At 52.8% G+C, this 20,370-nt stretch overlaps 2 protein-coding genes across 3 annotated transcripts; both read right to left on the bottom strand.

The window, feature by feature from the left end:
* Positions 1 to 381: 381 nt before the first annotated feature.
* On the bottom strand, positions 382 to 3,597 carry Kiss1 (KiSS-1 metastasis suppressor). The gene is made up of 3 exons (XM_070041426.1): positions 3,464 to 3,597; positions 3,001 to 3,132; positions 382 to 689 (listed from the first exon to the last, which is right to left on the bottom strand). Exons 2-3 carry the CDS (start codon positions 3,101 to 3,103, stop codon positions 382 to 384), a joined length of 411 nt encoding a protein of 136 aa, XP_069897527.1. The 5' UTR covers positions 3,104 to 3,132; positions 3,464 to 3,597.
* Positions 3,598 to 6,918: 3,321 nt separating this feature from the next.
* On the bottom strand, positions 6,919 to 16,246 carry Golt1a (golgi transport 1A). Of its 2 annotated transcripts, XM_070041750.1 has the most exons (6): positions 16,210 to 16,246; positions 15,852 to 15,960; positions 10,895 to 10,986; positions 9,523 to 9,701; positions 8,781 to 8,844; positions 6,919 to 7,662 (listed from the first exon to the last, which is right to left on the bottom strand). In XM_070041750.1, the coding sequence occupies exons 2-6, from the start codon at positions 15,874 to 15,876 to the stop codon at positions 7,624 to 7,626; spliced, it is 399 nt and encodes a 132-aa protein (XP_069897851.1). In that variant the 5' UTR covers positions 15,877 to 15,960; positions 16,210 to 16,246; the 3' UTR covers positions 6,919 to 7,623. The 2 variants fall into 2 exon arrangements, with proteins under 2 accessions (XP_069897851.1, XP_069897852.1); XM_070041751.1 differs by having other exon boundaries at positions 9,523 to 9,635; positions 15,852 to 16,245.
* Between the last annotated feature and the right edge of the window lie 4,124 nt (positions 16,247 to 20,370).

The raw sequence follows: 20,370 nt of genomic DNA, 5'->3' as shown, positions 1-20,370 counted from the left end.
CTGCAGCCTCTCCAACTAGATATCTCACAGTTGGCAGAAGACCACACTGTAGCTGCTTGCAAAAATTAGCCACAGCCAGCACGGGTGGCTCACGCCTGTAATCCCAGTTACTCAGGAGGCTGAAATCTAAGGATGGGGTCTTGAAGCCAGACTGGACAGAAAAGTCCCCAGAGACTCATCTCCAATCAACCACTCAAGTGGTAGAGCGCTGGCCTTGCGCCCAGGCCCCGAGTTCAAGCCCCACACTGACCAAATAATGATGATGAGGCACAAAGCACACGCCAGTGAATTGGCTGCATTTCCTCTTTTATTGCCTGTCCAGCCTCCGGGGTCCTGGAGTCCCCCAGGCCCCAGCCCGAGTTCCCGGGGTGAGGTTGGAGCTCACGGCGAGCCCCTGCGCCTGCCGGGCCCGCGGCTCCCGGGCGCCGCCAGCCGCTTCCCGTAGCGCAGGCCGAAGGAGTTCCAGTTGTAGGCCGCCAGGTCCTTCTCCCGCTGCACCAGCACCGCGCCCCGGGGCGCAGGGCTCGGCCGGCCGCGTGGGGCGCAAGGGCCGGGCCGCCGGGGTCCCGCGGAGCCCCTGCCCGGCGGGCACAGGGAGGCCTCCCGGGGGCTCAGCGCAGGCCGGGCCGGCTTGGCCTCTGCGCACCCCAGGCCCTGCTCCCAGGGGCTCAGGGGGCCCGGCCGGTGGCCTAGGACAGAGAGAGCACAGGGAGGTGAGGCCAGGGTCTGGGTTGGGGGCAAGGGTCGGGGCTCAGGTCCCCCTCGGGCTTGTCCCTCTGAAAGGGGGTGACTCCATCCCCACCATCCTTCCAGGATGGGTGTTTGGGTCATTTGCTTTGATTTCGAACCCTTTCTAGAATCATCCGAAACAGACTTGGTATTAAAACGACTTCCTTTTAGGAAGCAAACAGATTGGGATTTGGAAATCAAGGAAACCCACAGAGTTTAGGGGATGCGCGGCTGGGGCCCTCTTCTGGCCCCATGCTTTGGCCTCTTGGCTTATTCTTAGCATCCATCTGGCCTCACCCCTTTGGAACCGGAGGGCCAGGCTCCACCATCGCGTTGCGTCCCAAATGCTTGAAGCTTGCACACAGTAGGGCCTCAACAAATGCTTCTTCAATATATAAACACAAATGAAAAAGTTGGACTAACAGAAATCAAGAAAGTGGAGGCTGGGCGCTGCAGTCCTAGATAGGAGGCTGAGATCTGAAGATCCTAGCGGGAAGCTAGCAGGGGCAGGTAGGTCCATGAAGCACTTACCTCCGAGTAACCAGCAAAAAAAAAAAAAAAGGAAGTGGAGCTGTGGCTCAAGTGGTAGAGCACTAACATTGAGCAAAATAAATAAATAAATAAAGGAACAGTGCCGAGGGCCTGAATTCAAGTCCCAGGACAGACACGTATACGCACCAAAAAAAATTTTTAAAGAAAAGTGTAACCAAGGCTAATGTGCTCTCCCATAACGGTGCTGCAGCCTGGTCCCTGATAAGGGTTGGCACCCACAAATAAGCTGTATTAGGGCTCAGTGAAGACCAGAAAATATCTAGGTCACCTTAACTGGCTCACCTCCCCTGCCACCCCAAGTGTAATTTCTCCCCTTGGTTCTGAAGGCTAACAAGGCTAATTTGGAAGGCACTTGACATGAAAGGCTCATTAAGTTCACTATACTTGTTGGCAGGAAAATAGGCTAGCTCCGAGTCGACAGTGAGTCCAGCCAGTTGTGTGCAAAAGGTGAGTGGGAATGAGGCCTGGTGTGTGAGTGGGTGTGTGCTGGGGTGGTGGAGGGCCTTGGCAGGCTCTTCACTGCTCTGGCTTGCTCTGGGGAAGAGAAGTATGGTCCATCATGGCCCAGACTTCACAGTCTCCAGTCTCCACCCACCTTTCCCAGGGTCTGGCTGGGATTGGAGGATCCCAGTGACATCACTCAACAGCAGCAGGACCATCGCTGGGCTACTGTTAGACCATTGGCCAGTGCTGGGTTATTCCCTGAGCAGCCCCTTTACCCCAGAAAGAAAGCAACAAGCAAAGAACACAGCAAGGGCATGGGGGCGGGGCACCGGGGTGTCTGCTCTCCTCAGGTATTTTATGGGCATGTGTGCAGAGGATATCCTGACTTCCAGAGAGGTTAAGTACAGGTTCTAGACTGCCCAGAACGCTGATGACCAAGGAGGATTCAAACCCTCACTGGGGCTTAAGGATCCACACTGTTGTGAACTCATGCTGCTCAGCACCTGTGCTCTTGGGGTGCTGTGGCCCCTGCTGTGATTCTGTGGTATGTGGCTGGGTGACTTGGGGGCGGTCTCTGGACCTGTCTGGGCTTCTGTTTTGCCACTGAGCAGTTCCCCAGAGAATCTGTAAGATTGGCAGGCATCAAGCACTCTCCTTTGTGTTAGGGGGTCTTCCCCCCGCCCCATGTTCCGTATCTGAGGTAGCAGGTAAAAATAACTTGCATGCTGGGTGCCAGTGGCTCACGCCTGTAATCCTAACTACTCAGGAGGCTGAGACCTAGGGATCACAGTTTGAAGCCAGCCCAGGCAGGAAAGTCCAAGAGACTCTTATTTCCAACTAACCATCAAAAAGACAAAAGTAGAGCTATGGCTCAAGAGGTAGGACGCCAGCCTTGAGCAAAAGAAGCTCAGGGACAGCACTCGGATGCTAAGTTCAAGCTGCAGGACTGGCACACACACACAAAAATAAATAGCTTGCACGAAAAATTGCCTTCCAACATCTGCACAGACGGCTGGTGCAGAGAATGTAGTGTATAGGACTTTGGTGGTACCCGAGCATAGGTCAGGTTCTTGATGCGCATGACAGTGGTGAGCTGTCCCTCCTTTCCCTCTCCCTCCCCCACTCCATACGCTATGCACGCACAAGTGTCAGTCTAAGTTGCCAATCAAGCGTAATGCTAAACTCCTATCAGCAGGCTAGCTACAGCTGAGAGACAGGGCAAAACTTATTCTGTAACCTCTCACCTGCCCCTTCCCCCACCTGGACAATGCGTACCTAGAGTTCTAGGATTCTCCACAGGGGCCACCTTTGCCAGCGGCTCCCCGAAGGAGGTGGCACAGAGGAAAAGCAGGAGCTTCCAAGGAAACAGGGAGCTCATCCTGGTGCGAAGCAGGTCCTAAGAGTTCCCTGAGACAGAGACAGAGAGAACGAGAGAACAAGAACTAGGTCAGGCACAGAGCCTGGGCTGGATGCAGGGGCCAGGGCCCAGTGCAAAAGGGAGAGTGTGGAAGGGAGGAGAAAGCTCTTGTCTAGGAGGGATGAGCTTGCAAAAATACAACAGGGAAACAGGAGCAAGATCACTGGCACCGTGTAGTCAGTGTGGAATTGATGCTAGGGGAAGGTCTTCAGGAGGGCTTCCTGGAGGAGGTGAGGACAGTAGAGTCATAAGAATGAAGGGATGGAGGGAGGGAGGGAAGACAGGAAGGAGAGGGAGGGAGGGAAGGAGGGAAGGCCCTACTTTAGTAGAAGGGACAGGATTCCCAGGTTGGAGAAGGTCAGGATTCCTCGTTGCAGGTTTTCTTGAAGAGGCTGCTGGAGAGAGAGGGATGAATGCTCTGTGTGGTGTGAGTGAAGGTCAAACGTGTTCCTTGGAGTCTGAGCACAGGCCCAGCATCAAATCACAGCTGTCTGTCCTCCCTCCTCCTTAGAATGTGCCTTCCAGAATCCAGCTCTGTTTCCTTCCTGTGATAATAGAAACTTAATTCCTTATCTTTTCTAGGAAAAAAAAAAAAAGAAAGAAAGAGACAATCATCTTGCTCTCTCAGAGCCCTTCACAGCCTTGAAGACTGTCATTAAATCGTCTTATTGCCTGTAGTTCAGGGACAAGAAGAGCCTTTCCCTGATTTGGCAGGTCAGTTGTCTCTAGTCTACTCCCTGTGAGTGGGGGAAGGGACCGAGCTGGCTTCATCGTCTTGTTGTTGGAATGGGAGCCGTGTGCCCTGACTCTACGCCCGTTCCCTCCATCTTCTCCGGCTCCCTCGCTCTCCCCCACCCGCCTTCTCCCACACTTAAACCCAATTTCTCTTCAAAAGAGTCATCAGGCATTTGGAGATTGTCCAATAATTGTCCACGATTAAAGTCGGTCTTGGAGAGTAGGAGTGCTGCAGGTCCCCTGCCCCTCCCCAGACCTCACTGGCCAGACTGCAAACTGAGGGAAAGCTCAGGTCTTATTTTGCAGATGACTCAGGGTATTTGATTCTGTGACACCCCGAAACCCCAACCTTGTCTGTAGCTGACTTAAGGCGGGTAGAGGAATGGAGTAGAGGCAGGGTTCATTCACTGGACTAGAACAGGCTCTGGGCGCCTGAGCACCAGGGTGCTTTGGCAGTCCTCTCCAGAGCATCACCTGGATGCCGTGCTGGGGCCGGGGTACACGGCGGCACCTGGGTGCTAGCCAGGGCTGGGCTGCCCCCTCCCCCTCCCTCCCCCCTTGGAGGAGCTGCGGGCCTCTTCCTGGAGCCATCCAAGCCAGGCAGAAGGCTCGGCTGCGGTGAGGCGCCATGGCCACTCTGGGCAGGGGGAGGTGGTGACGGGCGTGGCAGGCTGGGTAGCTGCAGTGCTCACCTGGCTCTCCTCGCCCCTACTCCATGCTGGCCAGCACTTCTGCACCCCTCCCATGCAGTGTACATCACACACACACACACACACGTATGCAGACATCCCGCTCTACATACAACACACACTATATACACACCACACACACCATAACTACACACGCTGCACACACCACACCACATACCACATGTGCACGCACCTACTCAGGAGCCTGACATCTGAGATCGTGACTCCGAGCCAGCCCAAGCAGGAAAGGCCATGAGACTCTTTTCTCCACTTAACTGGCAAAAAGCCAGAAGTGGAGCTGTGGCCCAAGTGGCAGAGCCCTAGTCTTGAGTGAAAAAACTAAGGGACCGAACCCAGGCCCTGAGTTCAAGTCCCAGCACCAACACACACACACATACACACTCATGCTCACGCATGCATACACACATGCACACACATACGCTAAAGAACACCAGAAAGCTTTTGAAGTAGAGCTGCTTCCTTTTGTGGCCCTGTTGGTCCCATGAGTCGGAGGGGTTCCCCAGATCTCTCCGAAAGCTTCTGATGCCTCAAACCCCAGCCAGCTTTTCCCTGTTGCATTTATTTTCTCCACAGCCCAGGAGAATCCTTGGAGTCCTCCATTCATAAACACAACCAAGCCTGCGTGGTCACCCTGCATCCCAGACGAACCCGGCCAGCCCGGAATCCACCCCAGCTTGCCTACCTGGATGCTTAGGTCAGTGCTGGACGAAGTCAGTGCTGGCTCCCAGAGCCCCTGGGGCAGGGCAGGCCCCTCCCCAAGTGTGGATGCCTAGCACACTCACCTTGGCCCAGGCCCGTCCCTGCAGGAGCTCTGCAGAAATGCTGGGGTGAACACAAAGGGGAGGGCGCCGGCTCCTGGGCTCGCTCTCACCGTCCCCGTCACAGCCCCTTTTATAAGACCAGGGTGACGTCTCCAGGAATGAGCCCACCTCTGCCCCTCACCCAGACCCTCCTCAGAGAGCTTCATGCCCCGCCTCTGTCTGAGGGCTCTTGTGCCTGGGGCCAGCCTCCCCCTCTTCCAGAAGCCCGCCAAGGCTGGCCTTCTCTTCCCCATGCATTCTCTCCATCCTCCTCCACCCTCTCCCACCCTGACCCACTCAGCCCGTGACCTGTTCTGCACAGTGGAGGGGGCGGCCTCAGGGTGTGTGTGTATGTGTGTGTGTGTGTGTGTGTGTGTGTGTGTGTGTGCGCGAGGGCACGTGCCCATGTGTGCTTGTGAAATGTGTTCCCTTTCAAACAAGAGCCACAGACACACCGGTCGCAAGTGATCAGGAAGAGGAGCTGGAGGAGAGGGAAGGGCACAGTTTGACCCAGGAGCTCAGAGAAAACTAGGTCAGTTCAGGCCTCCCACGAGAAGGCAGCTCCTGGGCTGCGGTCTGGGATCTGGGAGACAAAGCGCGGTGGTGGGGCCTTTGCTTTTCCTTTCGAAACTTCTGTCCTCCCACAGCTACTGGCCATTTGTTCAGGCCTTTGAGACAAATATGACATGACACGATCAGATGGGAAAGATAGTTATGTAAGCCGCTGGCTGGGGAAGAATTAAATGGCATCTGTAGAAGCTGATACCTGGGCAGCGCCAGGGACACAGAGAAGTAACTTCCAGTGCCAACACGCTGCTTTGGATTGCGTGGGTCCAGCGTCTTGAGGGCCAAGACCGGTCTCCCCTACCTGTACCTTAGGCTTGTGCTGCATCACTGGGCACATGCGGAGAATCACAATCAATGTTCATGGAACGCGGCTTGCAACAACTTTAGTCTCTTTTCTTTTTAAATTGTGTTGGTAGTGGGGCTTGAACTCAGCTAAGTGCTGTCTTTTAGATTTTTCGCTCAAGGTTGGTGCTCTGCTGCTTGAGCCACAGTTCCACTTCTGTTTTTTTTTTCGCTGGTTAATTGGAGGTAAGAGTCTCCTGCCCAGGCTGGCTTTGAACCTTGATCCTCAGACTTCAGCCTCCTGAGTAGTTAGGATTACGGGCGTGAGCCACTGGTCTCTTTCTTGTGCCTATAATGGTGCTTGTTCCTCTTGGACAAAGGGCTCTCTAGGACCAGGCTCTTTCCTCTCTCAGGCTGGGCTTTTCAAATGTTGGGGCGGGGGAGAGAGAGGGGAGAGAGAAAGAGAGAAAGAGGGAGGGAGAGGAAGCGAGAGAGAGACAGACAGAGAAAGACAGAGGCAGAGAGACAGAGAGAGACCATGTCTCTGCCCCAGACAGGAGTTGCTGATGGTGGAGATGCATTTCCTGCTACTCTACAGAGAGGAATCTCCATCCTGTCTAATGCTTATGTGATGAATACCTCAACATATTGTCTCACTCAATAAGTGCATCATCATCATAATTTAAATTTTTTTTTTATTTTGGTCAGCTGTGGGGCTTGAACTCAGGGCCTGGGTGCTGTCCCTGAGCTCTTTTATTCAAGGATAATGCTCTACTACTGTAAGCCACAGTGCCACTTCCAGTTTTCTGGTGGTTCATTGGAGATAAGAGTCTCATGGACTTTCCTGTTTGGGCTGGTTTTGAACCGTGATCCTTAGCTGACAGTGTCCTGAGTAGCTAGGATTACAGGCGTGAGCCTTCAGGGCCTGGCAAAAGTGTGTTATTTAACCCTGGTGTGACGGCTCCAGTGAGGAATACAGGCTAGACCTAACTGCTTCGGTGATTCTGCTGTGGGGAAAGGCTGTGGGGGTGCTGCAGGTACCCCTGAAGCTGAGGATGAACTTCCTGGACTGTAGACAATGACTGCGATCTCAGACATGCTCACAGTTTAGGGGACTTAATCTTCACGTTCCCCCCATAAGTCCAGGGTGAGGGTGTGATTCCAGCCCCTACCGGATCTCCACGGAGCCAGGATTCATGCTCCCACAGCCCCCGCAGCCTCGAGTCCTTGGTCTGAGGTCATCCTTCCTCCTGGACTTGGTGGGAATGGAGTACTGAGGACGAGGAGTGAGTCAGCGCTGGTGGGCGGGCAGGGAGAGCGGCCCTCACTTTCCTTCTAGCTTCCTCCTCCACCCAAGCTTCAAGTTCAAGGAGCTCATCTCTGAGGTTCAGACCATGGAGCTGGTGCCTTGAAACCTCTGGAACAGCTGTGGAAGCCACGAACCATTACTCCAGACAAAGCACGGGGAATGCTCTCGAGAGCCAGGCTATTACAGGGCTGGCCTTGATAGCAGCTGCGCGGGGGGGGGGGGGGGGGGGGAGAGGGGAGGGGGGTGCCTGGCTGGAAGACACAGACAGGTGCTGGCTGGCGGGGGAGGGGGACCTGGGCATGTCTGGGAGCTCATGTTCTGTCAGGTGCTTCAGAGAGTCAGGGCTGGGGACCAGGGCAAGCTCTGCCACCTGCCTTTGCTGCTGTCACTGACTGTCACACATTCTCTCCATGCCGAGGACCCAGACTTAACAGCTTCCAGAAACCTCAGGAACTTTCTGACTGGGCTATCTGGAATTTTGGAGTCTTCATTTTCTTTTTCTTCTTTCCTTTCTTTCTGAGCGTCTTTTTGCCCAAGGCTATCACTCTACCACTTGAGCCACAGCACCACTTCTGGCTTTTTTATGTGATGCTGAGGAATGGAACCCAGGGCTTCATGCATGCTAGGCGAGCACTCTACCGCCGAGCCACCTTCCCTTCCTGTTCTAACAGGGAGCTCCTGCCGTTGCCCACCTCTCCATTCACACCTTAGCACACCTGCATCTGTGCCCTGGCCCCTGCGGCTCTTGTCCATGGAGAAAAGGAGCCAGCTTATCCTGGTGCCCGTGGCCCTCATCTGTAATCCTTGCTACTCAGCAGGCTGAGATCTGAGGATTGCTATTCAAAGCCAGCTAGGCTGGAAGGTCTGTGAGGCTCTTCTTTCCAAGAAAGCACCAAAAAGCTGGAAGTGGAGCTGTGGCTCAAGTGGAAGAATGCCAGCCTTGAGTGAAAAAGCTAAGAGACAGTGCCCAGGACCAGAGTTCAAGCCTGAGACAGACAGACAGACAGACAGACACACACACACACACACACACACACACACACACACACACACGCACGCACACACACACACACGCACGCACACACACACACACACACACACACACACACACACACACACACCCCTTGGAGCAGGGAGGGGACAAGGGGTGGGGTGTTCTAAGAGGAGATGGGGAGCTCCACTTCTGGTCCTGGTGCCCCCCCCAGCCACCCCTAACCCCATGATCTACTACTTACTGCACTCAGGAAGGGGATGTTGGTAGTGTTGCCCAGGAAGCCAAAAGCCACAGGGAAGAAGCCCCTAGCAGGAGAGGGAAGGAAAGGGGTCAGTGTGGTCCAGGAGGGAGGGGGAAAGGCTGAGGCCCCCCAAAGGCTCAGATCCTGGCTCTCAGGGTCTTTGGGCATTTGGGGGTACACTTGGCTCGGCAGCTGTAGTTTGGAAAGGCAGCATAATGATGTGTGAAGAAGCAAAGGCCCTGGGGCCAGAGTGTTCAGATCTTGACCTCACTGGTTACTGGTGCTATACATGTGGGCAAATTCCTTCCCTTCTCCGAAGCTCAGTTTCCAGGCATAAACCATGCTTCAGAATATTGGCAACTACATCGTAGGGCCTTGCTCAAAGCCATGCCCGGGAGACATTTATCTTTCTGACTTGCTCATCTCATGGTTAGTATTGTTCAGCCTGATCGGCTGTGGAGCACCAGGGTGGCCGGCGCTGGGCACTGGCAGCAGTGGAGGCCACGCTGGCGGTGGCACTCCAGCCTTGGGCTCCATGCCTCCCGGTAGAAGGCACCTTTGCGTCTCGTTCTTGTCAAATACTCTGGCAAGGCTGACCGGGGCCATGTGTGATGCTTTCTACGGCTGGAGGCAGGAAGGCTGCTGAGTGTCCTGGACGGGTGCAGAGGTGAGATTTGAATTCTGGAAAGATCCACTGTGTCTGTCCTGGGCCTCCCTCCAGGGTTACGCGATGTGTACTCACTTGAAGAGACTGAAGAACCCATAGGTTTCCAGGAGCATGCCCAGAAGCGGCCAGCGCAGGAGCACAATGGCCACACCCCCCAGGAAGAAGCTGGTCCCCCGGAGCTTGTGCCTCTGGAAGAAGAAGGAAAATGTCCTCCTCAGGCCGATGATGAGGGAGAGGCCAGTCAGGAACAGCAGCTGTGGACAGGGAAAAGGGTGTGAGGGCACCGGTCCCCACCCTCCCCTCTCCCTGGGAGTCTTGGGATGGGGCCCGAGCTGCCCGAGGGCAAGGCCTGTTCCCCCAGGACACAGTGGAGATGGGGAGACGGGACAGAATCCAAGGTGGAGAGGGACGAGGAGAACGGGAAGCCTTCAGCTTCATTTCTCCCGGGGAGACGGGAGGCAGAGTTTGAGCCTCTCCATTTATGGAGGTGGAGATGGGGCCGGGGAGGGGGTGGGGGGGGAGGGGGGTGGAGTTTAGGGAGCCACAGGGAACTCCAGAGGCTTCCCCACCTCCCACTGCACAGCTCTGTCTCCAGCATGTTCCTTCTAGCCCCTTAAGGGGACTCAAGCTCCCATCAAATGTAACTCTGGCTCTCTTCTAGAATGTTCCATGCTCTCCCTTCCAGACACCTCCAAGAGCTTTATCCACCTCCACACCTATTTCCTTTCCAAACATCCTTTCATCCTCTTTCCCTCAGCTCCGTGTGTGTGTGTGTGTGTGTGTGTGTGTGTGTGTGTGTGTGTGTGTGTTGTTTTCTTTCTTTCTTTTTTTTTTTGTCAGTATATGGGGCTTGAACTCTGGGCCTGGGCGCTGTCCCTCAGCTCTTCAGCTCAAGGCTAGCACTCTACCACTTGAGCTACAGCGCCACTTCCGGTTTCTGGTGGTTCATTGGAGAACCACCAGATGAACGGACTTTCCTGCCCCCCCCTCCCCCCGCCCCCATGCTCAGCTCTCAGCCTCCTTAGCAGCTAGGATTACAGGCGTGAGCCACCAGCGCCCGGCTCAGCTCCTTGCTTTATAGTGAGTGTGTTTGTCTCACTCTGGTTTTAGCACAGCCCTTGCAGGTCCATGCTGTCTCCCCATTCCTGGGATTCAGGTGATGGAGTCATCATGGCACCTCAGACCTTGGCCTGACCCTCAGGTTGTCATGGCCATGGATTCTGCCCTCCATCCCCTGCCACCCCGGCCTAGATGCGAGGACTGAGATAGTGAGGCGTCGGATTCATCATGGAGCCCCCGCCCCTCACCAGAGCTTGGCCCGATAGTTTCTTCACACCCACCGGCTGTGGGTGATGTGAGTGGAAGTGGGGTTGGTCCTCTGGGGCCGGGGAGCTCGGGAAGGCGGGACAGGGGAGGCACCCAGGGCTGAGGGGGGGAGGGGACTCACGTTTCCAAAAGCCAGGAGCACCGAGTCAAAGTACAGGAGAATTCCAAAGAGGATGAAGAAGATGCCGAAGCCGGTGATGCCCACACCGATCTCTGCAACGCGCAAGGAGCTTGTGGTGGGAGCCAAGCTCAGGGAGCACATGGACACCCTGAAACTTTCCCCGTCACCTGTGCTGCTGCGGCTGGGGGGCCGGGGCCGGGGAGGACGGGCACGGGGTGCGCTGAGCACAGGGGAGCTGTGCCGCTCACCTCCACGTACTCAGCGTCCATCCCCGGCAGACAGCCACGGCCACGACCTGGGTTGGATTCCTGGCTGAATCATCTACCTACCTACCTACCTACCCACCCACCTACCTACCTACCAACCTACAATCTGTCTACCTACTTACCTACCTACCAACCTACCTATCATCTACCTACCTACCTACCTACCTACCTACCATCTGTCTGTCTACCTACTTACCTACCTACCAACCTACCTATCATCTATCTACCTACCTACCTACCTATCTACTATCTATCTACCTATTATCTACCTACCTACCTACCTATCATCTATTTACCTACCTACCTACCTACCTATCTACTATCTGTCTACCTACCTACCTACCTACCTACCTACCTATCATCTATCTACCTACCTACCTATCATCTATCTACCTACCTATCAACTATCTATCTACCTACCTAACATCTATTTATCTACCTACCTACTTATCATCTATCTACCTATCATCTCTCTACCTACTTACCTATTATCTATCTATCTATCTATCTATCTATCTATCTATCTATCTATCTATCTATCTTGTCATCTTGTACAGCCAAGAGCTGTGGGGCATCCGCATTGCTGCAGAATGCACTGCTGCAGAAAACCAATGAGCTAGATGCTGGTGGCTCACGCCTATAATCCTAGCTACTCAGGAGGCTGAGATCTGAGGATCACGGTTCAAAGCCAGCCCAGGCAGGAAAGACTGTAAGACTCCTATCTCCAATAAACCACCAGAAAACCGGAAGTGGCGCTGTAGCTGGAGTGGTAGAGCGCTCGCCTAGAGCTGAAGAGCTGAGGGACAGCGCCCAGGCCCAGAGTTCAAGCCCCATGACCGACAAAAAAAAAAAAAAGGACAGAAGGGAGAAATGAAAGAAAGAGAAAGAAGAACAAAGAAAGAAAAACAGAAAGAGAGAGAGTCCTGGTGACCTGACCCAAGCTGGCCAGCGCGGCTTCTGGGGGCCTGTCCCCTTCAGCATGTCCTCACAGTGTCCTTTCTCCTCAAAGCGCCCTGCCCCCAGCTTGCAGGTGCTGACCCCACTCGTTACTAGGAGCATGGCAGACATGACTCTCCAGCCTGGGAACCTCCATCCCTCCAGCCTGCCCGGCTCCCCGGGCCTCCCCTCCCCCTTCCTGAGGCCACTGCCTTGGGAGCCCATCACGCCTCTGCGCCCCTCTGACTTCAGCCCCCTGGAGCCAGACCACACTGGCAGTGCCTCTCCCCAGCTGGCCCCGTGCTAGGCGCAGCAGTGAAGGCTGCTGGAGCGACTGGTCTGGACGAGGGCGACACTGGACACACAGCGCGCTCTCTTCCAGGAGGGGCAGCTCTGGTCTCACTCCCCCCCTGCACAGAGCGGAGGCCCCGCCCACCCCTGCCAGTGGTAGCCAGTGCACCACCATTTGTTGCACTGATATTTGTTTTAAAATCAAACAACAATTTAAATTTTAAACTGTGGGAAGATGCATATAACCTTGGTACTTGAACCACACCTCCAGCTCTGTATATCTTCTTTGGAGAGGTAGCTATTCAGGTCCTGTGCCTATGTTATGAATCAGTTTGTTCTTCTGCTGTAGGAGGGTTTGGGGTTTTTTTTAATTATTGTTTTGTTTTGTTTTAGTTCCAGTCCTGGGGCTTAAACCTGGGGTCTAAGCACTGTCCCTGAACTTCTTTTTGCTCAAAGTTAGTGCTCTAACACTTGAGCCACAGCTCCATTTCCAACTATTTTTGGTTGTTGTTGTTGTTCTTAGTTTAGTGGAGGTAAAGCGTCTCACAGACTTCCCTGCCCAGGCTGGATTTGAACTGTGATCCTCAGCTCTCAGCTTCCTAAGTAGCTAGGATTACAGGCATGAGCCACTGGTGCCTGGTGAGTTGTACAGGCTCTTTATACTCTGGCTATTAGTGCTTAGCACATAGATGACTCACAGACACTTCCCTCCGTCCCATAGGTTGTCATGCTGGTTGCCTCCTTTGATACACAGGAGTTATTCATCTTAAGGTGGTTTGATTGATCTATTTTTCCTTTTGTTGTCTGTGCTTTTGGTGTTATGTTTAAGAAATCCCTGCTGTCCAGTGGCAGGAAGCTACCTTAATGATTTCTTCCAGGAAGACACTTAGAGCTTTGTAGCTTCACTCTTACGTTCAGCTCTTTGATCCGTGTGGAGTTAGGTTTTGCGTGTGTTGGAAGAGCAGAGTCCTGTCTCACCCTTCCGCACGGGAGTGGCCAGCTTTCCCTGGGCCATTTGCTAAAAAGGCTGTTCCTCCCCTGTGCAACGGCTTTGAGAACATTGGGCAAAACATCACTGGACTTGCTCACTAACATCTTCAAACAGATCCTGATAAACTATATGAAATCAGTGTGACTTCATGCCTTTACAAGAGCTGTTAAAAAGCCATGGGGTGGGGGATCATTCTGGTAATATAGAGATAGAGCTATAAAAACACAAACCAAATGGGAAGACTACATTTACTGGTTACATTATATCTGCAGTAAAAAAAAAAAATACTACCATTGGCTTCTGAGAATCCTTCATCAGACAAAGATTTTTTTTTCTTTTTTGCCTGTCCTGGGGCTTGAACTCAGGGTGTGGGCTCTGTCCCTGAACTTCTTTTTGCTCAAGGCTAGCACTCTACCACTTGAGCCACATTGCCACTTCCAGTTTTTTTCTGTTGATGTGGTACTGAGGAATTGAACCCAGGGCTTCATGCATGCTAGGCAAGCACTCTACCACTGAGCCACATCCCCAGCCCTATCCAGATGTATCTTAAACAGATGAACTCTACTATAGAAATAAGGCCAGTCAGAGACCAGTGGCTCATGCCTGTAATTCTGGCTATTCATGAGACTGATCTAAGGATCATGGTTCAAAGCCAGCTGGGGCAGGAAAGTCCATGAGACTCTTATCTCCAATAAACTACCAAAAATCCTGAAGTAGACCTATAGCTCAAGTGGTAGCATGCTAGCCTTGAGCAAAAAGCTCAGGGTCAATGCCCAGGCCCTGAGTTCAAAACCCCAGGACCAGTACACTAGTACACGCACACACACACACACACACACACACACACACACACACACACACACACGAAATAATGTCAGAATGCTGCTTTAAAACCATCATTCATTGTGTTGCTGAAGCAGTCATGGTACAAACTGAAACTTCACTGTTTATAGTCCTATGAAATGCCAATCTTACTTGCTCTGACTTTGGGCAAGAATCCACTAAGCCCTCCAACTAGCTCATGATTTGCTGGCTTGCAAAATTATCACTCTTCTCATTTGTTCCACGTTTTTGTTTGTATGCTGGTCTTGGGGCTTGAATTCAGGACCTGGGCGCTGTCCCTGAGCTTTTTACCTCAAGGCTAGTGCTCTACCACTTGAGCCACAGCTCCACTTCTGGTTTTTTGGCAGTTAACTGGAGATAAGAGTCTCAAAGACTTTCCTGCCCTTGCTGGCCTCCAACCATGATCCTCAGGTCTCAGCCTCCTGAGTAGTTAGGATTACAGGCGTGAGGCACAGGTGGCTGCCTCCCCATGCTGTAGTGGGGCCAGTGGTGCTGATGAGCCACTCTTCCAGCCTGTTAGTGGGACACAGAGCCTCACAGCAGAGTCAGAAACTGTTTCTCACACAAAAGCTTTAAAACTCCCTCATCTCTTGCTCCTAAAGTAGCTTAGAGATTTCAAATTACCCAGCCAGTTTTGGGTCCTCAGGGCAGAGAGGGCAAGGGATGGGGGGGGGGGGCATATCGTGCAGGGGACACAGGCATGGCAAAAGGTTTTTTTGGCCACAGTCCCACCATCCAGACCAAGGGGACAGCGCCCCCTGCTGGAGGCGGCTGGAGCTATCACAAGTACACAGCGAGGAGGCTAAAGCAACTCCTCTTCCTGGAGCATTTTCCTCCACATAGCTGCACCAACCTACTTCCTCATTCCCCACCGGCCGCTGTATAAAGGATCCTTCTCAGCAAAGTCCTCCCTGGCCACACACTACAAAACAGCAGCCTCATCCTTCCAACTCGCTGCCCTGTTTTGTTTTGTCTAGAGGGCTTAAGGCCATCTCACAGGTTCACCGTCACTTTCATCGGTTAATGATCTGCCTTCCTTTTCTCCGTGGCAAGCCGGGGACAGGGCTGGCTCCTTCTAGCCTGCCAGTCCTGTGTCCCGCACAGTGCTCTGTACACCCAGAAGAGACAGGTGTGTTTGGTGCCAGACGGAGTTCACCACTGCATTGTGAGAATGAGGCTTTCAATGAAGCCACAGAGCCATAGCTCTGCTTCCCCTCCCTGTGGAGTCCTTGGTCCCCCTGTGGACACACTCCGTCTCCCCCAAGGGAGGAGGGGTGTTCAGGAGTGGAGTTCAGTTCTGATCATGAATGGCTCCAGGACCACAGGGACTCTGAGGGTTCGGGGGTGAGGAACAGGTCTATATAGGCAGGAGCCCCGTTCCCCCCACCCCCTGCCCTGTCTCTTCATGACACCCTGGTTCTCAGAACCAGGACAGAAAGTGGTCAGCTTGCCTGGTCAACTCGCTCCTTTCCCAGGCACCAGCCTCGGGCTGCCTGCGCCCAAGGAGCCCCCACCCCATGGCAGCCCAGGACCACACCACCCTGGAGAGACACCCCCCCCCCCCGCCCCCGCCGCCCCCTGGCCCGGACTCCCACTCCGCCAGCTCCTTCCAGCAGGCCAGGGTACTCACTCTGCCATTCAGTGATGGAGATCATGCTTTGGAGCCTGGGGGGCTTCCGGGTCAGCTGCTGGCGGTGACAAACCCAGGACCAGGCCGTGCATGCTCCTGGAAGCTGAACCTTGGCAGTTGTGAAAGGAGTCCCGGGTGAATCATTAACTCCCCACCTCCCTCTCTCCCCACAACGCTCCTGGCTGGTAAAGATGGCGGCTGGGCCTCCCGTTCCCTGAGGGCCACACCTGCCGGCCCTTGCTCCCTTCCTTCCCAGGCCCCTAGAGCAGAGGCTGAGTTCACAACTCCAGTCTCCTCCACACAAATTGGATTCTATATGGAATAACTGGGGTGTAGGGGGGACCCCCAGGTTGCTCGCCTGGTTTGATAGCGGGTACAGAAGAGTTGGAGTCAGCCTGTTTCCGCAAAGCTACTAAATTCATCTGGGAGATCACTTTTGCTCCATGCTATTACACGGGCTTGACACTAGGGGGCAATAATCATCGGAGTGAAAATTTGCAAACCTGGATACAGACTTGGGTAAACCAAGGAACAACATGGCTGGGCAGTTGGTCTCTCTCTCCTCTCTCTCTCTCTCTCTCTCTCTCTCTCTCTCTCTCTCTCTCTCTCTCTCTCTCTCTCTCTCTCTCTCTCTCTCTCTCTCTCTCTCTCTCTCTCTCTCTCTCTCTCTCTCTCTCTCTCTCTCTCCTTCCTCCCCACAAAACCAGTGTCCAGCTTTGGATGAGTTGTGGCAGCAAAGCCCTGTCTTTGGGTGAAGAGGGGGTGGGGTTCTATCTAGCCTCCCTACCAGCAGCTGCAGAGACATGGCAGGTCCTCTCCTCCTTTGCAAGGTTGAAGAAGGGGGCAGAAAGTTCCAAGCGTCCTTTTTCCCTGTGGAGCAGAGGTTCTCAACACAATACTAAACTACTCAGGAAGCTGAGATCTAAGGATTGTAGTTCAAAGCCAGCTAGGGCAAACAAATCCAAAAGACTCTTTATCTCCACATTAGCCAGCCACTATCCACTTAGTATTGTACCCTCTTCCCAGAAATGGGGTTCCAAGGTGACTTGACTAATCTCCACACATCAAGTTAAGCTCAAAGCTAACTATGCTGAGAGAGCGAGCACAAGAATGTTTCAGAGTGGAAGATGCCATCTCACTATATAAATGTCCTGCCAACGCTTCCCAGAAGAAGCGTGGATTTCAGAGTGCTCACACCAACATACAAATAAGTTTCAATACCTAAGTTTGAACTCAAAAGAAATAGAAGGCAAGAGACATCCCATGCAAAAACAAAACCACATGCACATAAGAAAACACAATAATAGGGTGGGAACACTAGAATAAGGGCTGTAGGAAATAGCCGACCAGGATGTTTGCATGTAACTGAGGAAAAAGGGAAGTCTCCCCAGTAGACACAGGGGCAATGCAAGGCAAGCTGGAGACAATGAGCAGGTGCTTACCGAGCAGCTGCGTCTCATAGGCATGTACATTGCCAGCATGGACATCACAGTCCTCATGGAACAGCACACACAGACCTCTGTACTGAAATGCCATCACTTGCAGAAGTAAAATCCAATCAGGCCTTGGCAATCATGTACTTCCAAAGGGTAATGGGGGCAGAGGATAGACTGGGGAAAGCAAGTGCAGGTAGATCTTTGGGACAGGGTTAGAGAAAGGTAGAAATACACCCCATAACTCTCCCAGCCATTTCCATATTACAACGTAAATGTTCATCAAAGCTGGGTGCTGGTAGCTCATACCTGTCATCCTAGTTACTCAGGAGGCTGAGATCTGAGTATTGCAGCTCAAAGCCAGCCTGGGCAGGAAAGTGTGAAACTCTTATCTCCAATTAAGCACCAAAAAGCCAGAAGTGGAGCTGTGGCTGTAGTGGTAGAGTGCCAGCCTTGAGTGAAATGGCCAAACAAGAGCGTGAGACTCTGAGTTCAAGGTCAAATCCTGGCAAACACACACACACACACACACACACACACACACACACACACACACACAGAGTAAGGGTTTATCTTTACTGTAAAAGCTTGAAAAACATAAAGCATGGTAATAATACAAAATAATTTCTTAGAGCTTTTCATTAAGGAGACCTATTGAGCTCTCCTACATTTCTAGCATCTCTGTTTTGGTGAAGTTTGGTTTGCCCAGTGCTCCTCTGTGAGGTATTTCCAGCCAATCCTCCCTGGATGGAACCATTTTCAACCAGATAGGAAGTCATTCAAAGAAATGTTATCCTACATGTATACTCAATGAAGTGTTTGCTTGTCAATAATTTTGAAATCTTATTCCATTTCTTTTTTTTCCTCTACATAACTATTTCCTTACTTCCAGAATTACTCAAGCAACTTATTCCAAAAGAAAAAAGGAAAAAAAAACACCTACCTGAAAATGCTTACAAAAGCTTTTTTTGGTAGTATTAGTAGTGTGGGTTGAAGCATGACCAACTTCTGTGGGAAACAGGAGAACTCATTTCCAGAGCAGTGCGAATCTGTACAGGAGGAAGGCGCGGTGCACGGACAGCTCCTCGGTTTAAAACCCGGCACTGCAGACAAAGCCAGCCAGGGCTTTGGCCACCTTATCCCTGAGGCAGCCTAAGGCTCTCTTGCAAATGGCCAAAATTCTCGTTAGGGGGCAGCGTGGCTCCTATGAAACTTAGGCTTTCAGGTCAGAGCACCGGGGGCTTTGTCCCAGCTCTGCAAGGTGTTAGGCGCCATTGGTTCATCTACTGTGCTTGGGACACTCCTGATCTGGTTCTCTGGGCCCAAGAGGTAGGCCAGAGAGCCTTGTTCACAGCTCAGCTTCACAGGGACAACCTGGAAGGTTCTGGAAGGTGGGGGCTAGTCCTCAGCTGTGGGTGTCTCTGCAGGACCATTACCATCCTTATAGGTCGGGGTCTGTAAGTGAAAACCTGGGTCATGGGTTCAGCTCTTCATGCAGCCAGCAGGGAGTGGACCAGGAGCCAAGAGCCACATACACCCTTCCCTCCCATCAGCTTAGCACTAGGCATGCGCCACTCCACACGGAGGCTTGAGCCAGGAGCTAGGGGACATGCATAGTGGCCCTGGCAGGGTCTGGTACTTGGCTGCCTGCCTGGTACCTGGCCCTATCACACATCTCCAGGGCACACCCTGCAAACCCCATAGACACTTTCCAGTATGTGTCCTTAGCAGCCCCACTCAGAAACCCAACTGTTTGAAAGCAGAAAGTTTGCTGGTGTGTGTGTGTGTGTGTGTGTGTGTGTGTGTGTGTGTGTGTGTGTGTGTGTGTGTGTGTGTGTGTGTGTGTGTGTGTGTGTGTGTGTGTGTGTGTGTGTGTGTGTGTGTGTGTGTGTGTGTGATTCATGTGGATCCTGGGGCTTGAATTCAGTATCTAGGGGGTTGTCCCTGAGCTTTATTTGCTCAAGGCTAGTACTCCACCGCTTGAGCCACAGCTCCACTTCTATCTTTTTGGTTAATTGGAGATTAGATTCTCACAGATTTTTCTGCCTGTGCTGGCTTTGAATGGCAATCTTTAGATTTCAGCCTCCTGAGTAGGTAGGATTACAGGATTGAGCCGTGACACCTGTTTAACTGAGTTAACAGATTTAACTGGTTTTTAGCAGATTTCAAATAGAAAGGCTGTAGTAAAATCCTTCCTGCAGACAGTAACTGATCATCACTAGGAAGTTGCCAAGAGAATGAAACCAAAGGGATTGAGAAGGCCTGAGAACGGGGGGGTGATCGGGTACCTCCTCGTGCCCTAACGCAGTGCCACGGGGCATCGCATGAGCACGGAGGCTAGTGGATTCTTGTCCAAAGGTCCCACCTTCCTTCTCACAGACCAGGGAAGGTGTCAGATGCTTCCATTTCCCAGGCCCTCCGGACAAGCCCTGAGGGAGCTCACCTGGATTCAGGCAATGCCCTGTGTGCCTCAGCGTCAGCACCTGTGGGCTCTGGGCGCCTGTCTGCGCGGCCGAGGTGGGGAGAGGGGGAGGGGGAGGAGGGATGCCCCTCAGCCCTGGTTCCCCTTTCTGCCAAGCACAATGACCACAAACGCCAAAGGCAGCCAGAGGCCAACACGGACAAGGAGCGAGTCACACACCAGAGTACAAACCATTCGTTTTATTTCCTGGATAGGGCTTATACAAACTTGCAAGATACAAATGTCAGAACTCACTGGGTTCTTGAGAACCTAAATCTAGTTAAAGAATGCTGCTGGAAGGAAGGGCAAAGGCTCTTCAGCCTCAGCCAGGGTGTCCCCTTCTCCCGGGGAAGGGGTTCAGCAGCTAACCAGATGCTCAGGAGATGCTACAACTGTTTGGTCCCAACAGAGGCGGCCTCTGTTCCACCTTCACTCTGTCTAAGGTCACTTTTATACTAAATAAAGACACTGAGATCATGAATTTCCTTGTATGGTTTATTGTCTACTACTAGCAAACCAGCTTGGCCCCAATATGTGCATAAATAGATATGTATAGATAGATAGATAGATACTATTGGTCCTTGTTTGAAGAGCTGCAGGGAGGAGGGCGCCTCGGGGAAGGAAG

The sequence above is a fragment of the Dipodomys merriami genome, unplaced genomic scaffold (genome assembly GCF_024711535.1).
Source record: "Dipodomys merriami isolate MVZ:Mamm:240054 unplaced genomic scaffold, mDipMer1.0.p SCAF_31, whole genome shotgun sequence".
Classification (NCBI taxonomy): Eukaryota; Metazoa; Chordata; class Mammalia; order Rodentia; family Heteromyidae; genus Dipodomys; species Dipodomys merriami.
Note: the sequence above shows the minus strand (reverse complement) of the source record. Positions and strands in the feature narration are given on the sequence as shown.